This window comes from Pseudophryne corroboree, chromosome 6 (genome assembly GCF_028390025.1).
Source record: "Pseudophryne corroboree isolate aPseCor3 chromosome 6, aPseCor3.hap2, whole genome shotgun sequence".
Classification (NCBI taxonomy): Eukaryota; Metazoa; Chordata; class Amphibia; order Anura; family Myobatrachidae; genus Pseudophryne; species Pseudophryne corroboree.
Window position 1 is genome coordinate 775,459,342 of NC_086449.1, and position 25,516 is coordinate 775,484,857.

Consider the following 25,516-nt stretch of genomic DNA (forward strand, 5'->3'; position numbering starts at 1 on the left):
AAAACTTGATCGTTTTGAAAATCGTGTGGTTTATTGGAACTGGCACAAAGCTACAGACTTATAGTATTATTATATTCTTTTGATTGTTACTGTAACATGAGTTTAACCAAAGACGTCCTTGTTTCATGTTAGGCTACGGTGAAAGGACACTTGAGTCAACATGCACAATTTCTCACCCCAGCAATAATTCATGACCTCTCTTGTTCCTTTGATGTCTTCCTTTTGTACATGTTTCTATAATGATCACCTAGATCGAGCACATAAGATAAACATATATAAGGCAAAAAGCTTTTCCGGTGTCAGTAAACTACAAGGCATTGAAACTCATTTCCCCTTGCTAGAGTGTATCTGTAAAATAATAACCATAATAACACACACTATTTAAATCCAAACTATACTTGAAGTGCACAGCAGAGTAACTTGGGATATTACAACATATGCAATAGCCCATGTTCATGTTGCCTTTATACTGGTTATTAAGTATGAAATAAAATCACAAGGCAGCACTATTTTAATAATAACCCTAACCTCCCTTCCCACATCTTAACCTTAACCTCCCCTCCTGTAGCCTAACCCTAACCTCCCCTTAGTGCCCAACCCTAACATCCCCTCCAGTAGCATAACCCTAACCTCCCCTTAGTGCCTAACCCTAACCTCCCCTTAGTGCCCAACCCTAACATCCCCTCCAGTAGCATAACCCTAACCTCCCCTTAGTGCCCAACCCTAACATCCCCTTAGTGCCCAACCCTAACATCCCCTCCAGTAGCCTAACCCTATCCTCCCCTCCCACATCCTAACCTCAGCCTCCCCTCCTGTAGCCTAACCCTGACCTCCCCTTAGTGCCCAATCCTAACATCCCCTCCAGTAGCCTAACCCTAACCTCCCCTCCCACATACTAACCTTAACCTCCCCTCCTGTAGCCTAACCCTAACCTCCCCTTAGTGCCCAACCCTAACATCCCCTCCTGTAGCCCAACCCTAACCTCCCCTTAGTGCCCAACCCTAACATCCCCTCCAGTAGCCTAACCCTAGCCTCCCCTCCCACATCCTAACCTCAGCCTCCCCTCCTGTAGCCTAACCCTGACCTCCCCATAGTGCCCAATCCTAACATCCCCTCCAGTAGCCTAACCCTAACCTCCCCTCCCACATACTAACCTTAACCTCCCCTCCTGTAGCCTAACCCTAACCTCCCCTTAGTGCCCAACACTAACATCCCCTCCAGTAGCCTAACCCTAACCTCCCCTTAGTGCCCAACCCTAACATCCCCTCCTGTAGCCTAACCCTAACCTCCCCTTAGTGCCCAACCCTAACATCCCCTCCAGTAGCATAACCCTAACCTCCCCTTAGTGCCCAACCCTAACATCCCCTCCAGTAGCATAACCCTGACCTCCCCTTAGTGCCCAATCCTAACATCCCCTCCAGTAGCCTAACCCTAACCTCCCCAACCACATACTAACCTTAACCTCCCCTCCTGTAGCCTAACCCTAACCTACCCTTAGTGCCCAACACTAACATCTCCTCCAGTAGCATAACCCTAACCTCCCCTTAGTGCCCAACCCTAACATCCCCTCCAGTAGCCTAACCCTAGCCTCCCCTCCCACATCCTAACCTGAGCCTCCCCTCCTGTAGCCTAACCCTGACCTCCCCTTAGTGCCCAATCTTAACATCCCCTCCAGTAGCCTAACCCTATCCTCCCCTCCCACATACTAACCTTAACCTCCCCTCCCACATACTAACCTTAACCTCCCCTCCTGTAGCCTAACTCTAACCTCCCCTTAGTGCCCAACCCTAACATCCCCTCCTGTAGCCTAACCCTAACCTCCCCTTAGTGCCCAACCCTAACATCCCCTCCAGTAGCCTAACCCTCACCTCCCCTTAGTGCCCAACCCTAACATCCCCTCCTGTAGCCTAACCCTAACCTCCCCTTAGTGCCCAACCCTAACATCCACTCCAGTAGCCTAACCCTCACCTCCCCTTAGTGCCCAACCCTAACATCCCCTCCTGTAGCCTAACCCTAACCTCCCCTTAGTGCCCAACCCTAACATCCCCTCCTGTAGCCTAACCCTAACCTCCCCTTAGTGCCCAACCTTAACATCCCCTCCAGTTGCCTAACCCTAACCTCCGCTTAGTGACCAACCCTAAGCTCCCCTAGGCTACAGGAGGGGAGGTTAGGTTTGGGCACTAAGGGGTGGTTAGAGTTAGGCCAGGGCTCGACAAATCCCAGGGGCCATGGGTTAGGCTACAGTAGGTAAGGTTAGGGTTGGGCACTAACTGACAATACCTCCCAATGTTGTCCATGAGATTATTGAGCATACATAAAAGGGCCACCATGTTGAGGGCATCCCACTACAGATGTTCTAAGCCACCCCCCAACCTCACCCCTCTCCTAAAAAAATAAATAAAATAAAAAAGCTAATACCCGTCATGCACACCCGCTTTTCCTGCCTGCAAATATGACGAAGACAGCGGCTGGCAGTACAGCAGGACTGTCCCCTAGATCCTTTGGAATCCTAGTAAAGGCCCTCTTCAATACCGTAACTTCACGGAGAGGGACATAAGGCTCCTGGGTGTTCTATAATGCAATCATTTTTTAACTGATAACATTACGTTACTCTCATTGATGCTGGGCAAAAACACTCATTACACTGAGATACCCTGATGGAGAACAACTAATTGCCTTTGTTGATCAGTAAATTATGGGAGTGAGCACTGAATCAGTTGTCTATTCACTAGTGATCACCTCCCCAGTCGCCGGTTGGAGGTGGTATTGGACTTGTTTTGGGCTCTCTTGTGGATGCATGTGTGCGTGTGGAAAGGGGGGCTGGTTGGGTGTATCAGTTGCAATAGGGTTACTTGAATGAAAAGCATCTTATTTAAAATCGGAAGTAACAGAATCTACACTGGCCAGAAACAGAAGATAACCCTACTGTACTGTGTCACATTCTCACAAGTTATATAATGCGAGAGAGATATAGGTGACGCAGTTAGCTGGATTTGTGCTTGTCACCGCAGTGTAGGCAGTCTTATCTATTGTCTGAAACCACAGCTAAGTCAGGGCAGACTGTTTATAGGGCTTAGGTTAGAGATGGTGCTGAGGAAAGTCATATTAAAACTATGGGGGAGGATTGTTTTAATCGGTGATGATCGTCTTTAACCTCAGGCGCCAGTACAGATGGAGGCTGCTAACTAAGACAAAGGTTAAAAGGAAGCTAAATTAAAACACTGTACAGCGTTGTGAATCACTGTCATGCCTTAAGCATCTCTAATAATAATAATAATGTTGGTCCGTAATGAAACTGTATCCTGTAGCATCTACAAATGTGTCACAGATTTGTCAACTCCCCCCGAATCTCCATAGTTCCAAGTTTTCCAGAAATTTCCCTATTTCTCAAACTGATCAACCGTCCATTAAAATGTCTTTATATTATCAGGGGTGCTCTAACTGTGGCACTCTAGCTGTTGTGGAACTACGCTTCCCAGCATTCGCTGCCACAGTTTTGCTGTTGGGGAACGGTAATGTGTGTTCATCAGGATCCTGATGAAAGAACCAAAGTAAAGTGTTCTGGAACGTTGACTAACACATTAGGGGTCTATAATTATTGTTGTGAAGTCGTCTTGAGTGCCGCCCACATGGTTCTATAGATTTGTGTCCCGCTCCCTGCAAGGAACGGTAATTAAGGAGGGCACCTGCATAGATGGCGCACGGGAGTACCGTCTTCACCAACGTTTCAGTGGGACGCAGCCCACTTATATCAATGTGTACATCAAACTGTCCCTATGAAAATTGTATATGTCCTTTAGCCTTTGGCTCCTTACACGGCTCATTGGGCCTGATTTGAATTTGGAAGCCTGGCGGAAAAAGCATGTAAGTTAGTATCTGGAACAAACCATTTTAAAATTTACAATGCAAGGGGAGGAAATACATTTATATATTTTTTTCTGTGCAGTGTAAATACTGGCTGCTTCTGCATGTAGTTCACAAATGTCAGGCACCTTTTATTTTTACACTGCAATTAAGGTTTCAGTTTGGATGCACCCTTCCCAAATCTCTCTCTGCATGTGTTACATCTGCCCCACATGCAGTGCAACATGGCTTGTTTTGTTTTTGGTGTGCTTCCACATCTGAATGACCCTTATTACGTGCACAATACCTCATGTCACAACAGAAAACCGAATTCCTTCAGGGGACGGCAAAAAGTATTTAACCTAATCTCCAGAAAATGAAGGGAACCCTTAAACAATTACATTTTATGGGGAAACAAATGATCTGACAAAGAAGCTTTACTTAAATAAAACAAACAAAACATCCCCCACATTTCTTAAATAATAGAAAATGGATGTGAATTTGTGCCTGGGCAGATACGGGTGAGCCTGGGGTTTTATGTATGTACCTACTGCAGTGTATACATCCCTAATGTGTTCAGGTTACAGACATGAGCAGGCCAGGATCACTCCTTCTACTTTGCTTTATTGAGGTAATCTTTTTCAGGCCCCATTTAATAAAAGAGCCGTAATCCTCTCGTGGAGACGCCCCTAGCCAGATATTCCTTGATGCACAGTAAACCAACAAAGGAGCTCACTGCTTGTCTCCGAATCCTCTCTGAGTTTACCTTGGAAGCCTTTGATGTGGTGAAATAAGGCTTTAGAAGGATATCTTTATTTTGAAAAATATACATGTATATGAAAGTGGTAATGTATCTGGTTAATAGTATACACCTTCGTGAAATTCATAGACTCCTTCCCTTAAAAGTGTGCTTACATAAAGCTACAGTATGTCTTGAAATATATTCATTAATGCGTACAATTGTGTTTCCACATCTGATTGGGGGACATTACTAAGCGATGATAAAAGTGGAGAAGTAAGCCAGTGGAGAAGTTGCACATGGCAACCAATCAGCATTGATGTAACATTTATAATTTGCATACTATAAAAGTATACAGAGCAGCTGAGTGGTTGCCATGGGCAACTTCTCCACTGGCTCACTTCTCCACTTTTATCACTGCTTAGTACATGTCAGGTGTGTATTCTGACATGGGAATCGTTGTTATTAAAAGTCAGGTACATGTACAAATCTCAAGACGCAAAGCCAAACGTCACCTCTCCCCTTGTCGTACTTGGCTAGATTGGACTGGATTGAGCTCATCCACGCGGATGGCCACATGGACCTGGGTCTGAAAATTATCAAGGGCCCATTGGGGCAGATGTACTAAACATTGGAGAATGATAAAGTGGAGAGAGAGAAAGTACCAACCAATCAGCTCATAACTGTCAATTTTCAAACAGCCTGTATCATGGCAGCTAGAAGCTGATTGGTTGGCACTACGGGCATTAGATTGGTTCCCTCTTGAAAAGAAGCCCATAGGGTTCTATTGGGTAATGCCACTCAAAGATGGCATTACCCATTAGGTCCAAGCCATTGTGGAGCTTGGTACATATGGAAATGCGGTAAAACCCAGAAAATTGGGTTTTCGGGGGGGTTTGTCGCATTTTAGGCTTTAGTATATCCCTCTCTTGATCTCTATTCACTTTCTGTAAGACTTAGTACATCTCCCTCATTGTGAGAAGTGGGGGAGGTGTGACCAGTGCTGTGTGGGTGTGGCTAGTGCCATGTGGGCAAGGCATGTAACACACCCTACACTATCAGCCCTAATGTCAATACATAAAAGAAAAATGCATTCTTTTTATGAGAAAAATAGGAACACAATTTTAATACCTGTGATTTGTGGCCGACCATGTTGCCAGGTAGGCGGCTGGTCATTATCCTGCTGTCTCTTGACCTAAAGTAAGCTTATTTTAATCTAAATGTTTTATGAAAAAATGATAGATAAGATAGCATTAGTAAAATGCAGTGAAGTTGAGATTTATCGCATCAGTAGGCTTATGTGACTGAATAGTATCATAAATAGCCTTTGTGATGTCACTCAGCTTTAGTAATAAAATGCCACTGCTTGGCATAAAAGTAAAGTTCTAAGCTATTTCTGCTAATGTGAGCTCTCACAATGTAGAGTTAGCTTATTTTATATACTTTTGCCCTTATTTATCAATGAGTGATTAATTGCACCAGCCAATCAGCTCCTAACTGCCATGTCACAGGCTGGGTTTGAAAAATGACAGGAGTGGATTGGCTGGTGCAATTGATCACTCGCAGTGAAATGTATCACTCATTGATAAATAAGGGCATTAAAATGGTATATGTAAATGATGCATACATGCCGACTTTTAGGCTGCTACATCCGGGAGGGAGCAACCAGGATGGCTTACCAGGGGGCGGGGCTGTGCAAAAGGGGGACGGACTGTGGGCATTGAGACGTGATTGCGGCCCCGGCTATGCAATGCCTACATTACATTCATTGCAAAGTGGGGGCGGGGCTACGATGATTCCAATTCACTGTGAACTGCACCATCACCCCGCCCACTGTTCCTGTCAGTGCGGACAAGTGCAGGCAGCTGCGGGAATGTGGGTGGTGTCGGCAAGTTGCGGGAGACTTGCCTACTTTTCCGGGTGGCCAGGAGTGCCTCACGATTTTCGGGAGCCTCCTGGCCATTCTAGTAGAGTAGGCAAGTATAAAATGATGGATGAGAAATATGTAGATATATATAACAGTGGTAAAATGCAGGCAGGCTAAGATCTATCACCTCAGTAGGATGATCATATGGCAGGCTTACATAATAAACAGCCTTTGCCATGTTGGCACAAACAAGCTTGTTTCTCGTTGCTGATACTTTTCAGTGTGCTGGGAGAGTTGTTTTCCATTCCTGTTTAGAATAACCCCTCCCTTACATGCACCTGGGAAGGAATACTTAATTGATTGAGGGGTGTAATATGGTATGCCGGTGGCCGGGATCCCGACTGCCAGCATACAGACAGCTGGGCGAGCGCAAATGAGCCCCTTGCGGGCACGGTGGCGCGCCGCTCTATTTATTCTCCCTCCAGGGAAGTCGTGGACCCCCAAGAGGGAGAATAGTTTGTTGGTATGCTGGGTGTCGGGATTCCGGCGCCAGTATACTGAGCGCCGGGATCCCAACAGACGGCATACTGAATACCATCCTTGATTGAGCAGCTACCATTTTATATTGCTGTTCTGAGAGGCATGGACGGGACCAGCATTTGCAGGGCATGCTGGTCCTTGTAGTGCCATTTGGCGATTCTAGGGGTGACTCCAGGTGAGTTGGCTCTCAATTTAGATATAATTATATGACCCAGAGTTTGTACTATTACGACGTATTGTTAGGGACAGATGACTTGACTGGGCCTGACAGCTTGATCATATCTTTGCAAATATATGCAACAAAGATCTCTGTATTTCTGTTATTATGTAGTATGCACATCTCATTGCTGATATTTTCTTTTTTTGTCTTTCATACACAGCCTTTTGTGATGTCGCTCATCTTTTATTAAAAACAAAAAATAGCCACTGCTTGGTATAAAACAGTTTCTACATATGACTTCTCACAACATAAAGTAAGCTTACTTTAACAAAAATGTTGTGTGAAAATAATGTTAGATGCAAAGATATGTATATAGGGTCCCATTTATCAACGAGTTTTAGTTATTTAAAACTTGTTGAGTATGCTAAATGGTGTTCCAGCCAATCAGCTCCCAACTGTCATGTGTTTGAAAAATTACAGTTGGGAGCGGATTGTATGGAGCATAACTTATCATTTGCAACAAGTTTTAAATAGCTAAAACTCGTTGATAAATAGGCCCCACAGATTGTTGTTTGGCAGACAGACATCAGTAGTGAAGTGCAGGAAGGTTGTGATATATAACCTCAGTAAGCTGATCATGTGACTAATACCATACACAGCATTTGTGACATCACTCCGCTTTGTTATAAAATCTACTGCTTGAAATAAATCTATCAGTTATAAACTTTATCTGCTATTATGACATTTCTTAACCAGGACCAAATTAAGGGCCACATGGGTCTGGGGCTGAGAAGTGAAGGAGTTGTATGTGGGTATATACACCCCCTATGATACCTAATGTCTCCCATAATATATAAAAGTTGAAAACGTGCATCATTTTGTGAGTAAGATATAAATACAATTTAATGCTTATAATGTATGACTGATCGTATGGTCATGATGGTGGGCCGATTTTTATGTGAATACCTGGAGCTCTCATGCCAACCGCCCCAATGTTAATCTGGCCCTGAGCCCATGGGCTGAATGTAATGAAGTCCATGTTGGCCGGAGGTGCGGGTTCTGAGCTGAACTCGGACATTTTTTTACAGCGGCAATCACGTACAAGCCATAGTTTTGCCTCGTAACTGATTTGCTGCTGTAAAAAAAAAAGTTCAGCCGGGAACCAGCACCTCTGGCTAATGCTGGCCATACATCAGCACGATATCTTTCCAACCAGCCAACTAGTTGGCTGGTTGGAAAGATAATCTGGCAGTGTGTGGGAGGAAACGATTATCAGCCGTTTGCTCCCACACGCTGTAAAACAGCCAGAAACGGTTGGTCCAACTAGTTGGGAAAATCAAACTTGTTTGATTTTCCCAACTAATCGTTCAGGTGTAGGGGGAACATTCCCCCCAACTGAACGATAAGTAGGCGGACACTGGCCAGCCAGTGTCCACCTACTTCTGTAACCATCACTGTCTGCTGGGCAGCACTGTGGAGCAGGAGCCGGGAGGAGGTTCAGGGGCAGCTGCGGCAGTTCATCATTGTTGCCGGGCTGCCCCTGTCACACGGGCACCTCCAGAAGCGGACGCGGCAGAGCGGGAAGAAGTGCAGGGGCAGCTGCGGCAGTCTATCACTGCTGCCGGGCTGCCCCTGTCACACTGGCAGCAGCAGAAGTGGTGTGGGAGCCGGGAGGAGGTTCAGGGGCAGCCGCGACAGTTCATCATTGTTGCCGGGCTGCCCCTGTCACACGGGCACCTCCAAAAGTGGACGAGGCAGAGCGGGAAGAAGTGCAGGGGCAGCTGCGGCAGTCTATCACTGCTGCCGGGCTGCCCCGGTCACCCTGGCAGCAGCAGAAGTGGTGTGGGAGCCGGGAGGAGGTTCAGGGGCAGCCGCGGCAGTTCATCATTGTTGCCGGGCTGCCCCTGTCACATGGGCGCCACCGGTAGCGAACGCGGCAGAGCGGGAGTAAGTGCAGGGGCAGCGGCGGCAGTACTTCACTGCTGCCCGGCTGCCCCTGTTAACCTGGCAGCGGAGGTACTGTGGGGCGGGTAGCTGGCCAGAAGGGTGGGTGGGGGTCTGATAGCAAGCACCCCTCTCAAAGCTGCTGCCGGACTGAAGGATCGCGGCACCCCGTACATCCCCGCCGGCGATCCCGCATACTACCCCTTTAATCACCGCTATCACGGCATCTCCGCACCCCGCCACCTGCGATTGTGGCGGCCCTTTCCCCCCCCCCCCCCCCCCCCCCCCCCCCCCGCGATCGTGGCAACCCCCTATTGCAGCTGCCGGCTGATGCTGATATATATCTATGTATGAGACTGTGTCTGATACTGTATATATGTATACGAGGCTGTAGCTGATATATTCTATATATGAGGCTGTGGCAGATTTATATCAGCCACAGCCTCATATATAATATATAGAATATTTCTCTATCGTCCTTGTGGATGCTGGGGTTCCTGAAAGGACCATGGGGAATAGCGGCTCCGCAGGAGACAGGGCACAAAAAGTAAAGCTTTCCGATCAGGTGGTGTGCACTGGCTCCTCCCCCTATGACCCTCCTCCAGACTCCAGTTAGATTTTTGTGCCCGGCCGAGAAGGGTGCAATCTAGGTGGCTCTCCTAAAGAGCTGCTTAGAGAAAGTTTAGCTTAGGTTTTTTATTTTACAGTGAGTCCTGCTGGCAACAGGATCACTGCAACGAGGGACTTAGGGGAGAAGGAGTGAACTCACCTGCGTGCAGGATGGATTGGCTTCTTGGCTACTGGACATCAGCTCCAGAGGGACGATCACAGGTACAGCCTGGATGGTCACCGGAGCCGCGCCGCCGGCCCCCTTGCAGATGCTGAAGTAAGAAGAGGTCCAGAATCGGCGGCTGAAGACTCCTGCAGTCTTCTAAAGGTAGCGCACAGCACTGCAGCTGTGCGCCATTTTCCTCTCAGCACACTTCACACGGCAGTCACTGAGGGTGCAGGGCGCTGGGAGGGGGGCGCCCTGGGAGGCAAATGAAAACCTTTTTTGGCGAAAAATACCTCACATATAGCCCCCAGAGGCTATATGGAGATATTTAACCCCTGCCAAGATTCACTAAATAGCGGGAGACGAGCCCGCCGAAAAAGGGGCGGGGCCTATCTCCTCAGCACACAGCGCCATTTTCTCTCACAGAAAGCCTGGAGAGAAGGCTCCCAGGCTCTCCCCTGCACTGCACTACAGAAACAGGGTTAAAACAGAGAGGGGGGGCACTGATTTTGGCGATATTGAGATATATATAAAGATGCTATAAGGGAAAACACTTATATAAGGTTGTCCCTATATAATTATAGCGTTTTGGTGTGTGCTGGCAAACTCTCCCTCTGTCTCCCCAAAGGGCTAGTGGGTCCTGTCCTCTGTCAGAGCATTCCCGGTGTGTGTGCTGTGTGTCGGTACGTGTGTGTCGACATGTATGAGGACGATGTTGGTGAGGAGGCGGAGAAATTGCCTGTAATGGTGATGTCACTCTCTAGGGAGTCGACACCGGAATGGATGGCTTATTTAGGGAATTACGTGAGAATGTCAACACGCTGCAAGGTCGGTTGACGACGTGAGACGGCCGACAAACTATTAGTACCGGTCCAGGCGTCTCAGAAACACCGTCAGGGGCGTTAAAAACGCCCATTTACCTCAGTCGGTCGACACAGACACAGACACGGACACTGAATCCAGTGTCGACGGTGAATAAACAAACGTATTTCTCATTAGGGCCACACGTTAAGGGCAATGAAGGAGGTGTTGCATATTTCTGATACTACAAGTACCACAAAAAAGGGTATTATGTGGGAGTGAAAAAACTACCTGTAGTTTTTCCTGAATCAGATAAAATAAAATGAAGTGTGTGATGATGCGTGGGGTTACCCCGATAGCAAATATTGGCGTTATACCCTTTCCCGCCAGAAATTAGGGCGCGTTGGGAAACACCCCTTAGGGTGATAAGGCGCTCACACGCTTATCAAGTGGCGTTACCGTCTCCAGATACGGCCGCCCTCAAGGAGCCAGCTGATAGGAAGCTGGAAAGATATCCTAAAAAGTATATACACACATACGGTGGTTATACTGCGACCAGCGATCGCCATCAGCCTGGAGATGCAGTGCTGGGTTGGCTTGGTCGGATTCCCTGACTGAAAATATTTTATTCATATAGAGCATTTAATAGGATGCATTCTATATATATGTACGTGAGATGCACAGAGGGATATTTGCTCTCTGGCATCAAGATAAGTACGTTGTCCATATCACCCAGAAGATGTCATGGACACGACAGTGGTCAGGTGATACAGATCCCATACGGCACATGGAAGTATTGCCGTATAAAGGGAAGGAGTTAGTTGGGGTCGGTCCATCGGACCTGGGGACCACGGCAACAGCTGGGAAATCCAACCTTTTTACCCCAAGTTACATCTCAGCTGAAAAAGACACCGTCTTTTCAGCCTCAATCCTTCCTTTCCCATGAGGGCATGCAGGCAAAAGGCCAGTCATATCTGCCCAGACATAGAGGTAAGGGAAGTAGACTGCAGCAGGCAGCCCCTTCCCAGGAAAAGAAGCCCTCCACCGCGTCTGCCAAGTCCTCAGCATGACGCTGGGGCCATGCAAGCGGACTCAAGGTGGGGGGGTAGTCTCAAGAGTCTCAGCGCGCAGTGGGATCACTCGCAGGTTGACCCCTAGATAGTACAAGTATTATCCCAGGGGTACAGATTGGAGAGTCGAGACATCTTCTCCTCGCAGGTTTCTGAAGTCTGCTTTACCAACGGCTCCCTCCGACAGGGAGGCAGCATTGGAAAAAATTCACAAGCTGTATATCCAGCAGGTGATAATCAAAGTACCCCTCCTACAACAAGGAAAAGGGTATTATTTTTCCACACTATATTGTGGTACTGACGCCAGACGGCTTGGTGAGACATAGTCTAAACTGAAATCTTTGAACACTTACATAAAAGGTTCAAATCGAGATGGAGTCACTCAGAGCAGTGATAGCGAACCGGAAAAAAGGGGACTATATGGTGTCCCTGGACATCAAGGATTACCTCCATGTCCAAATTTGCCCTTCTCAACAAGGGTACCTCTGGTTCGTGGTACAGAACTGTCAATATCAGTTTCAGACGATGCCGTTTGAATTATCCACGGCACCCCGGGCCTTTTACCAAGGTAATGGCCGAAAAGATGTTTCTTCAAAGAAAAAAGGCATCTAAATTATCCCTTACTTGGACGATATCCTGAAAAGGGCAAGTTCCAGAGATCAGTTGGAGGTCGGAAGAGCACTATCTAAAGTAGTTCTACGACAGCACGACTGGATTCTAAATATTCCAAGAATCGCAGCTGTTTTCCGACGATACGTCTGCTGTTCCTAGGAATGATTCTGGGCATAGTCCAGAAAAAGGTGTTCCTCCGGGAGGAAAAAGCCAAGGAGTTATTCGACCTAGTCAGAAACCTCCTAAAACCAGGCCAAGTATCAGTGCATCAATGCACAGGAGTCCTGGGAAAAATGGTGGCTTCTTACGAAGCGATTCCATTCGGCAGATCTCAGGGGATTTGCTGGACGAATGGTCCGGATCGCATTTTCAGATGCATCAGCGGATAATCCTGTCTCCAAGGACAAGGGTGTCTCTTCTGTGGGGGCTGCAGAGTGCTCATCTTTTAGAGGGCAGCACACTCAGCATTCAGGACTGTGTTCTGGGGACCACGGATACCAGCCTGAGAGGCTGGGGAGTAGTCACACAGGGAAAAAATTTCCAAGGAAGTGTGGTCAAGTCTGGAGACTTCTCTCCACATGAATATACTGGAGCTAAGGGCAATTTACAATGCTCTGAGCCTAGGAAGACTCCTGCTTCAAAGTCAACCGGTGCTGATCCAGTAGGACATCATCATGGCGGTCGCCCACGTTATCAGACGGGGCGACACAAGAAGCAGGAGGGCAATGACAGCAAGGATTCTTCGCTGGGCGGAAAATCATGTGATAACACTGTCAGCAGTGTTCATTCCGGGAGTGGGCAACTGGGAAGATTTCCTCAGCATAAATGAATTCCACCCGGAAAAGTGGAAACTTAATCTGGAAGTTTCCACATGATTGTAAACCGTTGGGAAAGACCAAAGGTGGTTATGATGGCGTCCCACCTGAAGCGCCAGGTCAAGAGACACTCAGGCAATAGCTGGGACGCTCTGGTAACACCGTCGGTGTACCAGTCGGTGTATGTGTTCCATCCTCTGCTTTTCATACCCAATGTATTGAAAATGATAGGAAGGAGAGGAGTAAGAACTATACTCGTGGCTCCGGTTTGGCCAAGAAGGACTTGGTTCCCGGAACTTCAAGAGATACTAAGAAGGGTCTTGATTCGGCAAGAACCGTGTCTGTTCCGGGACTTACCGCAGCTGCGTTGACGCCAAGGCGGGTGAACGCCGGATCCTAAGGGAAAGAGGCATTCCGGAAGAGGTCATCCCTACCCTGGTCAGAGCCAGGAAGGAGGTGACCGCACAACATTATCACCACTTAGGTGAAAATATGTGCCAGGGTGTGAGTCCAGGAAGGCTCCACGGAAGAATTTCAACTAGGTTGATTTCTACATTTCCTGCAAACAGGAGTGTCTATGGGTCTCAAATTGGGTCCATTAAGGTTCAAATTTCGGCCTGTTGATTTTCTTCCAGAAAGAAATTGGCTTCAGTTCCTGAAGTCCAGAAGTTGTTAAGGGAGTACTGCATATACAGCCCCTTTGATGTCTCCAGTGGCACTGGGCGATCTCAACGTAGTTTTGGGATTCCTAAAAAAAAAAAAAAAAAAAATCACATTGGTTTAAACAACTCAAATCTGTGGATTTGATATATCTCACATGGAAAATGACCATGCTGTTGGTCCTGGCCTCGGCCAGGCGAGTGTCAGAATTGGCGGCTTTATCTCACAAAGCCATATCTGATTGTCCATTCGGACAGAGCAAAGCTGCGGACTCGTCCCCAGTTTCTCCTTAAGGTGGTGTCAGCGTTTCACCTGAACCAGCTTATTGTGGTACCTGCGGCTACTAGGGACTTGGAGGACTCCAAGTTGCTGGATGTTATCAGGGCCCTGAAAATATAGTTTCCAGGTTGGCTGGAGTCAGGAAATCTGACTTGCTGTTTATCCTGTATGCACCCAACAATGCTGGGTGCTTCTGCTTCTAAGCAGTCGATTGCTCGTGGGATTGGTAACACAATTCAACTTGCACATTCTGTGGCAGGCCTGCCACAGTCTAAATCTGTTAAGGCCCATTCCACAAGGAAGGTGGGCTCATCTTGGGCGGCTGCCCGAGGGGTCTCGGCATTACAACTTTGCCGAGCAGCTACGTGGTCGGGGGAGAACACGTTTGTAAAATTCTACAAATTTGATACCCTGGCAAAAGAGGACCTGGAGTTCTCTCATTCGGTGCTGCAGAGTCATCCGCACTCTCCCGCCCGTTTGGGAGCTTTGGTATAATCCCCATGGTCCTTTCAGGAACCCCAGCATCCACAAGGACGATAGAGAAAATAAGAATTTACTTACCGATAATTCTATTTCTCGGAGTCCGTAGTGGATGCTGGGCGCCCATCCCAAGTGCGGATTATCTGCAATACTTGTACATAGTTATTGCTAACTAAATCGGGTTATTGTTGTTGTGAGCCATCTTTTCAGAGGCTCCGCTGTTATCATACTGTTAACTGGGTTCAGATCACAGGTTGTACAGTGTGATTGGTGTGGCTGGTATGAGTCTTACCCGGGATTCAAAATTCCTCCCTTATTGTGTACGCTCGTCCGGGCACAGTACCTAACTGGAGTCTGGAGGAGGGTCATAGGGGGAGGAGCCAGTGCACACCACCTGATCGGAAAGCTTTACTTTTTGTGCCCGGTCTCCTGCGGAGCCGCTATTCCCCATGGTCCTTTCAGGAACCCCAGCATCCACTACGGACTCCGAGAAATAGAATTATCGGTAAGTAAATTCTTATTATCAGCCACAGCCTCATATATAGATATGTCACCCACAGCTGTATATAGAGATATAGCGGCCATTAGCCTCATATATAGAATATATCGGCCACAACCTCATCTATATATATATATATATATATCTATACGAGGCTGTGGCTGATATATACCTGTGTATGAGGCTGTGGCTGATATATCTCTATATATGAGGCTGTGGCAGATATATATCCATAAATGAGGCTATGGCTGATATATCTCTATATACAGCTGTGGGTGACATATCTATATATGAGGCTGTTGATATATCCAGAGCTACATATATATATAATGAGGCTGTGTAAGATGTATCTGTATATCTGTGGCTGATATCTCTGTCTGGTACAATAAATGTAAATGTAACATTTAAACACAATAATCACCAGCGTTAATATTTCCAATTTCAGGGCAGCTGAAAGATCTTTTTTTGTTTCAGTAGGAGTAGCGTATAAATCCAGCCTCCTTTTTAGGACACCCAGCTGTACAAAACAGGCTAGCAGGATTCTCTCTCGCTCACACGCCGTCCTGCATCAGCCGCCGCCGCCGTCGCATCTTCTCCTATCCCCTTCCCTCGACCGCATCCAGCGTCTCTGCCTGTCCACTCCTCCCATGCCTCTGCCATTGCCCCCAGCCACCAAAGTATTGTCGGTTGCGGTGAGGTGAGCCTGCCAGAGCCACTATACATGCTGGGGCGCCTGGCTGGAGGGACAACTGGGCCTCCTCCTGACCCCTAGGTAACTGCTCTGCTGGACACCTTTCCTGAAGTATTGTGCTGCTGCTAACTGCTTCTCTATTTTGCTCTCTCCCTCCCTCCCTCCCATGCCCTCTTCTCTGTGCCCTCTTTCTCTCTCCCCGATGCCACCCCACGCCCCTCCCCTCTCTCTCCCCATGCCACCCTGTCTCTCTCTCCATGCCCCCCCTCCCCGTCTCCCAATGCCCTCCCCCTCTCTCTCTCCCGGTCCTCATGCCCCCACCTCTCTCTCCCTTTCCATTCCCACCACCCCCTTCATGTCTCTCCCTCTTTCTCTCTGCCTCTTCATGTCTCCCTGGGACATGTGTGTGTGTGTGTGTGTGTGTATATATATATATATATATATATGTGTGTGTGTGTGTGTATGTATGTATGTATATATATATATATATATATATATATATATATATATATAATCTCACATCTGGAAACCCCTCCCTAAAAATCCTGCGTTTGCACCTGGGCCTGGGTGTGAGGGAACAAGAGACATGATGAAGAGCGAGATGTGGGAGAATGAGAGAAGTGGGGGTGTGGCAGAGTGAGAGAAGTGGGGGTTGTGGGAGAGCGAGATGTGGGAGAACGAGAGACGTGGGTGTGTGGGAAAGAGACAGAGGTTAGGTGGTCAGCTATTGCCCCTAACACACTTAATATGTGGGCAGTAAGCCCCCACTCAAATGCTCCTACATCATGGCACCCCAAATCTGCAGCACCCGCAAGCCATGCTACAACACCCTGTGCCCTGTGTACAGGTGATAAGGCAGGTGCATAGGGGTATGTGTACAGGGGATGGAACATGGGGGTATGCAGCATACCAATGTTCACAGAGACACTGTCCGCCTACTTCGGTGACATCACAAGTTGGAGAGAAGTTGGTAGGTTGACTGGTCTGATGAAAAGTTGGTTAGATGTGTGGAGCACTGATGAAAAGTTGGTTAGATGTGTGGAGCACTGTTTTAGTTGGACAGACAAGTTGGACGGTTGGAAGTTTGGAGAGCTGGAGAAAAGTTGGTCTGATGTATGGCTAGCATAACTCTGACTTCATTATATCCAGCCCCATATTCCACTGGAAGTAATGCTATGAACGTGAAGGGGATGCGGTCCACAACCCAGCAGCCTGGATACTGGTGGTCAGGTGACCGATGCCTGAATTATGAATTATCGCTGAAACCCCTACCGCTGACATCCCAATGGTAAGTATTGGGGGTGCCAGTTAGGGTTAGTGCCGGGGGTGATGGTTTGAGGTTAGGAGCTACAGGGAGGGTTAGCCGGAGTCGGCCCTAGCCGCCACCTCCACTATCTTATCCCTAGCCGCAATCCCAGGCAGGTTAGGATTAGGGTAGGAGATAGGGGAGGTGTAAATTAATTACCCCATCCCCTGTCAGCATTCTAGAAGTCGGGATGCCATGGTCTGTCATATGAGCGTCGGTGCCCCGATCGCCGGCATTTGCTATCACACCTGCGTTAAGATGAAGTGCAAAATGTAATACCTGATAAATTGATTTTAGAAAAGTTATCTGCTCTAAAAAAATAAATAAATGTTTAGAACAGATGGAAAAAACGACGTCTGCTGCCTTGAAATAGGTGTCGTTAATAACAGCTATTTATTCCTCCCACAATCCAAAAATATACTGGTAGGTTATTTGGCTCAAGACTAAATAAATAAATAAATAAAAATAATAATGATAAAAGATTGTAAGTGTGTGCGTGTACATGTGCTTACGGCAGAGTGGTTCTTATCTGCCGTCTTCTGTGTTTCATAGTCTCTCTGTTGGTTTCCTTTTTCTGTGCTAGTATCTTAAGGGGAAAGTGTGACATTCTTTGTGCGATTTATATATGAGCAGGGCCGCCATCAGGGGGGTGCCGGGGGCACATCTGTCCTGAGCCCAGCTTCTCTGACAGAGAGAGGAGGGACCGGGATGCTCATGCAGCCACCTGCCCGCCTGCCGTCGTCCCCGCTGTTCTGCCGCTGTCCTCCGACCCTCCAGCAGCTCTGTATTGAAAACTTCCCTCCCAAAACGGCCACCGCCACTGAGGAGACTGTTATTTAAGATACTAGAGGAGCTCTCTAGTATCTTGAATAACTGTCTCCTCTGAGGCGGCGGCCATTTTGGGAGGGACGTTTTCAATACAGCTGCAGGTGGACGGAGGAGAGCAGCAGAACAGCGGGGAAGGAGGTGGGCAAGCAGCGGCATCAGCATCCCGGGCCCTCCTGACAGCGGCACATGTATGTATGTATGTATGTATGTATGTATGTATGCCCCTATCCCCAAACCCCCCCCCCCCCCCACCTGTGGAGGTAGAGGGTGACAGGGAGGTAGAGGGTGACAGGGAGGTAGAGGGTGACAGGGACAGGGTGACAGAAAGACATTGGGTGACTGTGATATAAGGTGACAGGGAGATAGTGGGTGACAAGAAGAGGGCAAAGGCGTAACTAGGGTTAAAGGCACCCAGGTCAAATAAAAAAAAATGGTGCCCCTTAAATTGCAATTTAATATTCTGCCTGAATTATCATACACACACACACATACTGACACTATAAAGGACACACACACACACACACACACACACACACACACACACACACACACACACACACACTATACAGGGGTCCATACACACACACACTGACACTATACAGGGGTCCATACACACACACTATACAGGGGTACACACACACACACACACACACACACACACACACTATACAGGGGTCCATACACACACACACTGACACTATACAGGGGTCCATACACACACATACATACACACACACTATACAGGGGTCCATACACGCGCACACTGACACTATACAGGGGTCCATACGCGCGCACACACACAAACACACTATACAGGGGTCCATATACACACTAACACACACACACACACACACACACACACACACACACGGGTCCATATACACACTAACACACGCTCGCTCGCTCTCTCTCTCTCTCTCTCTCTCTCTCTCTCTATACAGGGGTTCATATATACACACTGACACTAAACACACACACACACACACACACACACACTCTAACTATACAGGGGTCCGCACTCACTCACACACACACTACACAGGGGTCCGTACACACACACACACACGCATATACATACATACATGCACACACACACACACACACACACACACACACACACACTCTAACACTAACACTGTACAGTTGGTGCCATTATAATATTTTATTTATTTATTGTCAGTTAATTACATGGGTGGGCAGACTCTGGAACACATGGTATAAAAGATTGTTGGGTACTGGCATACTGCGGCTCAGTTTTTGTGCTCCTGAACCTTGGGGTACCCCTGAACGTTGGGGCCCGTTACAGGTGTCCCCTTTGTCCTCTACCCTGTCGCCGGGCCACGTTGGTCAACATGGTCACTTGGTCGAGATGGTCACTTGGTCGACATGGAAAAAGGTCGACATGAGTTTTTCTCAATTTCTTTCATTTTTTGACCTTGTTCATACTTAACGATCCATGTGGACTACAATTGGGAACGGTGGGAAGGTTTTGCCCGCCATGCGAAGGGACACGGTGCACTAATTGGGGTTCCCGTCACTTTTCGAAGAAAACGACACCAAAAAAAGTAAAAAACAACAACAACCCACATGTCGACCTAATGACCATGTCGACCTAATGTATGTCGACCTAGCTCATGTTGATCAGAACCACACCCGTAATTTGGTGGGTCGTTTCTTATGCTAAATATCCCCTCCATGCTGATTCGCCGGTTGCCATGCCTTCGCCTAAACACCGACCCAGGGAATCTGTCATTTTACCCTTACTGCTGGAAGCAAGAAACGCAAGGCAGCCGATTAACACTCCATTATAATGTTAAATTGCAGCAGTCATGAAAGGCGAGTTGGGTAAAAAGGGTCATAAGGGCGAAAAGTAACGGCGGGAAAAAAAAAAAGCTGCAACACCGTCAATAAGGCAATAAAAACTTGCTATGAATACAATTACCTATGAAAAATACATCTGTAAAGTTTATTTGGAAACATACATTTAAATGATACAGGTTTAGTGATATTGCCTCCTTTTGCTTCTCACTGCTTGTTGACCCACAGGACAAATTGTGTCTGTGTTTTTCCAGTATATATAACATATCAAACCCAGATTTATTTTGGCCCCTTTGAATAGTTGCACTTGTATTATTGCGTGCTTGCCCCAGCGCACAGAACATTGCAAAGGAGAACAGGACCTCATAGATTAAGAATGTTCTTGGTAATTGAACCATGTCCTTTTATCTCCTCCCAAAACCTCAATCAGAACTTGCAGCAAACCAAGACCACATTTGCTCTGCTTCTCTACCCTCTGCCTACAACGCAGAGCTGCCTACATTGTAATCTTTGTCCAGTGACATTTTCCTGCTAAACGGGCCCTATATTCGGGTGTAGTATGGTATGCCGGCGGTCGGGCTCCCGGCGACCAAGATACCGGCGCCGGGAGCCTGACCGCCGGCATACCGATAGTGTGGCGAGCGCAAATGAACCCCTTGCGGGCTCGCTGCGCTCGCCACGCTATTTTATTCTCTCTCCAGGGGGGTCGTGGACCCCCACGAGAGAGAATAAGTGTCGGCATGCCGGCTGTCGGGATCCCGACAGCCGGCATACTGAAGACCACCCCTATATTCTCATCATTGTAGGGCCAGATTGTTTGTGGGGGCCCCAGGGCAACTTTCATTGGCCCTACCAATAAAACTGTAATCTGATAGACTGGTGTTCTAAAGAAAAGGATTAATGTGTAAATTCTCCCTGCATTACCAGTGTAGTGCCCCCAGTTCACATTATGCCACAGTGCTCTTCATATTGGTGATGTGGCTATGTGTGGGGGTCCCCTGTGTGTGGAGCTTCCTGGATGACCACCCTGACTGCTCTGTTATTGATCCGTCACTACGTCCCTGCCTATTACGATAGATTTCCTTAGCATACCGCTGAAATATCAATAGATAAGTGACTTGTGAGTGAGTTACAGTGGGTGGGCACAGCCTGTCCGTTTCTTGTGTAAAGCAGCGCCATGGTATGCGGGGCTGTTCTCCGGCAAGGCTTGCATGCACAATCTCTCTGTAGGTGGCGCTTTTCAAAGTCGCTGCTGCTTTGTCTATTTCAGTTGCTCAATTTAAAGGGGCAGTAATGTAATGAGTAGAGCACATGCTGTCTTTTTGTATGTAATATTAATGCCCCTTTAAATCCAGCAGCCAAAGCCACTAGTGACGAGGCAGCTTGGAATAGCGCTGCATAGTCCTTTTACCACAAGGTTCAAAATGAACGTTTTTTTGCTGTCCTCTCTGGAGAGGTTGCGGTTGCTGAATGCATGTAATCTTTTAGATTGTAAACTTGCAAGAGCAGGGCCTTCTTTCCTTTTCTTACTTACACTTATACTCCATACTCCCTTTGATGGCACCTAATCCCGGGTTTTCTATACCTGTCCTATATTGTCTTGAACTGTAAGTGGTGTTTTCTGGTTTGCTCATTTATTTATGTACTGTGTAATGGGCGCTGCTGATCCCTTGTGGTGCCAAATGAATAAAGGATGATGATAATAATGGCTTTATGGACCAAATGTAATAGAGTTGCGAGATACTTGCACTTATTTAGCTTTTACATTTACAGGCTAAATCGCCAAACCCGCAGCGGTGCCTGCAGACTGTTGCGGTTGGGCCTCTGGTGGATACGTAGCGAAATTAAAACAAAACATTTGGATTTCCAATAAGCATTAGTTCCACCCTACGGGACAAACTATGAAGTAGATGTATTGAGCGGAAAACTAAAAAGTATCTGCCAATCATTTTATAGAATGTGCTTGATAAAGGCTTCTTCAAAGCTGATTGGTTGCAGTAGGCAACTTCACCACTGGCCGTCTTCCCCACTCTTTTCAGTACTTGATAGATCTCTCCCTATAGCAGATAAGTGGCGGTTAAGAAAATTGAGCTTGCTTTTGAAAATACACAAAATGTAAACGTATCCTCTAAAGTTTGCCTACCAGCCATAAAATGCTCCGCTGTCAGTTCTACGTTATGAGTTTCATAGGATGATTTCTTTTTTGTCTTTTAGTCCTCTAAGGTTCCTGTGGTGCAGCCATCGCATGGGGTCCACCCGCTTACACCTCTCATTCCATACAACAACGAGCCATTCAGTCACAGTTCCCACTCGCCACATCTTCCTGCAGACCTCAACCAGAAACAAGGTAACGGCCGCCATTTGTGCATTACTAACAGTGAACGATGATGGCTCATTTGTATTATCACGAAGGCAGATTTCATTTGTAATTGGCCCTACACACTGTTGTGGTTTGAACGATTTTTCAGTAACAATTTTTTGCATACACACTGTACGATTTGACATTGCAAACATCAATGTCGTCCAAATTGGCTTGCAATGATAGACCAACGATGAACGACTGCGGGGACGCGCATCGTTCATCGTCTGTGCCTCCACACTGAACGATATATCGTTAATTTTTTAACTATATCTTTCTAAAATATTGTCCAGTCTGTAGGACCCTTAATGGGCCCTACACACTTATCGATAACGATGTTCGATATGAACGATATCGTTAAAAAATGTACAATTAAATCGGTCATATCGGTCAGTGTGTATGCATCAACGATGAACGATGCGCGGCCCTGCGATCGTTGATCTATTCTCGTTTATTCATGCAAGTCAATTTGGACGATATAAATGTATGTACTCTCATTGTCCAAATTGCCCATCGATATCGTCCAGTGTGTAGACAAAAATCGTTGGCCAAAAAAAAAATAGACCATCGATAATATTGTTGATCGATAAAATCGCTAACATCGCCTAGTGTGTAGGGCCCTTAAGGCTCGTCCAGATAACCAGTTTCTCTTGATCCAAACTGGAAGCCATAATATATTAGGGGGATATTTAGCAAACTTTCAGCTTCTGTCATTTATCAGTTTGTTGCTATGGGTAACATCCCCACTTTATATCTCCTGGAAGGTTTGATACATCTTTCCCTGCATATGAGAGCTGAAATATCTTACCACGAATTTGCCCTGCGAGTAATCTGATTATCCTGCTACCAGAGATAGAGACGTTTATAGCCAATACACTTCTTTATTAATACCGGGGTATACATTAATAAGTGTTCTTGTTGCCTGCAAGGTACGCTGAGCCCTGGCTTCCCGGAGGACGTTAAGAAGAGAGTTTTGTTTGTTATTCTATACCTGTCCTGTGGTCAAATCCCTGTATTTGGTGTAGATCTGGTGCTAGATTTTGGTCATGTAGACAGTACGGCTTGTGAGCCAATACCCAGTCATAGTGAGCAGTGCATGGGCTGAAGATGGGAAGTGGATTGTCACAGTAGGCGGAGAGCCGTGTGTTCATGCGGTGATGAAAATGGAAAGTGCATCTTACCAAAAACGAGAGCGACCAGTCATCCTCTGAAAAGAATCGCATGAAACAGGAAACAGTCTCACAGCAATAGCTGTGTATTTGGTCTGCCTGTGGATTTCACATACGCTGCTGAGCCCTGCATGCCCATACGTTGGCAGGTTATTGTGGTCACTTTTACTAAAGGGGTTTGTATAAACAGCATGTGTGATTTACAGGAGACCTGTCACCACCAGGCTTTTTTTGTTTATTTTACTTTACTGTATACAGAACTGAGGGTGTAATAGGTAAATGGGGTTCCTGAGAGATGGCATTTATATATGGGCACGGTGCCCTCTACCTCCCTCCAGCCTGCACAGCAGTAAAGCGGTGACCTGTAGAAAGATCCATGTAGGGGGTCTTTTGTAGTCAGACTAGAGTGCCTATTCCTGGTTTCCTCTGTAGGTCACAGCTCCTGTGTGTGCCTGATACATAGGTTATGTATTTATGTATTCATGAAGCAGTGGAAAGTGTGGAGAAGTGAGCCAGTGGAGAAGTTACCCATGGCAACCAATCAGCATTGAAGTAACAGTTATAATCTGCATACTATACAATTGTATGGAGCAGCTGATTGGTTGCTATGGGCAACTTCTCCACTGGCTCACTTCTCCACTCTTTTCACTGCTTCATGAATAGACCCCAAAGTACACAATGCTGTCTAATAATAGTATACATGCAGCTAGTGGCTGATACGTAAACAATAAAACTTTGTGACTCGTTCCAGGCATAAATACAAAAGAGGGGTTTTACGGTTATTATTTTCTGGCTATCACATAGAAATTTTATTTTCCTTTTTTTTTCTTATACACAAAGGGGTCTAAGTACTAAAGCCTTGGAGAGAGAGAGAGAGAACCAACCAACCAGCTTCTGTCATTTTTCAAACACAGATTGTAACATGACAGCTAGGAGCTGATTGGATGCCCACTTTATCTCTTTCCAAGCCTTAGTACACAGGGGGATATGTACTAAGCAGTGAAAAGTGTGGAGAAGTGAGCCTGTGGAGAAGATGCCCATGGCAACCAATCAGCATTGAAGTAACATTTATCATTTGCATACTTTCAAATTATAGAGAGCAGCTGATTGGTTGACTGGGACAACTTCTCCACTGGCTCATTTCTCCATGCTTATCACTGCTTAGTACATTTCTCCCACAGACCCTTAAGGGGCCTATTCATATCCTTTATGGGCCTGTTACACATGATTTAGTAATGGGCCTATTCTTTATTAGGGGCCCGAGGTAGCCGTCTGGTATTCAGCAAACTCCGGAGCCCTGCTCTGTCCTATAACTTGTTTCTATAGGGCAATGTGAAATATTTGATTGTTATTAAGTATACAAACTAGAACGTGTATGCTGTATCTATGGAAAGTGGCATTTAGCATATTCTATTGTATATAGGGGGTAATTCAGAGTTGATCGCAGCAGCAAATTTGTTAGCAGTTGGGCAAAACCATGTGCACTGCAGGGGGGGCAGATATAACATGTGCAGAGAGAGTTAGATTTGGGTGGGTTATATTGTTTGTGTGCAGGGTAAATACTGGCTGCTTTATTTTTACACTGCAATTTTAGATTTCAGTTTGAACACACCACACCCAAATCTAACATGGTTTTGTCTAACTGCTAACAAATTTGCTGCTGCGATCAACTCTGAATTAGGCCCATAGTTATTGAATGAGGTTGGCTGATGATTATTTCAGTATATAACATTCTCTTCATCCACCCAGGTACACACAGATCCTCCCAAACGCCAGATATTCCTGCATTTTACCCAATATCTCCAGGAGGTGTTGGACAAATATCACCTTCAATGGGTTGGTGAGTATACACTTTCCATGTGCACGCCTACATTATTACATTAGTCCACAGTAAACACTGGAAACTGATTAAAGGGCTTATTTGTCATTGGTGTGTATTGGGCCTTGGTAACTATTGTGCGATATATAATGTAGCATTGCCGCTAGTTGTTATGCCGGGGCTGATGGGTGCGTACCAGGGTAACCCTGACTCCTCTGCGATAATTATGTGCCAGACGCCGGCAGTGTAATGCGGCAGCAATATTGGGAAGGGATTATTCACTCCTTGCTCAGCTATTGCTTACCCAGAGCTCCATTTATCATTGTGACTAGTTACCAGCGCTATATATGTGGTTCCCTGTATCTGGTAGTTATACACTTTACTAATACAGAGTGACAATGAATAATAAGCAGGACGCACTCCAGTACTGCAGACAGACGTC

At 46.6% G+C, this 25,516-nt stretch overlaps 1 protein-coding gene across 12 annotated transcripts in view; it reads left to right on the top strand.

Moving 5' to 3' along the window:
• LOC134933474 (transcription factor 7-like 2) overlaps window positions 1–25,516 on the top strand; it is a 205,295-nt gene that overhangs the window by 97,480 nt on the left and 82,299 nt on the right. For all 12 annotated transcript variants that reach the window (XM_063928711.1, XM_063928709.1, XM_063928708.1 and 9 more), the window contains 2 exons: window positions 21,942–22,074; window positions 25,005–25,095. In XM_063928711.1, the coding sequence (XP_063784781.1) occupies window positions 21,942–22,074; window positions 25,005–25,095 (224 nt within the window). The remainder of the gene's footprint in view (window positions 1–21,941; window positions 22,075–25,004; window positions 25,096–25,516) is intronic.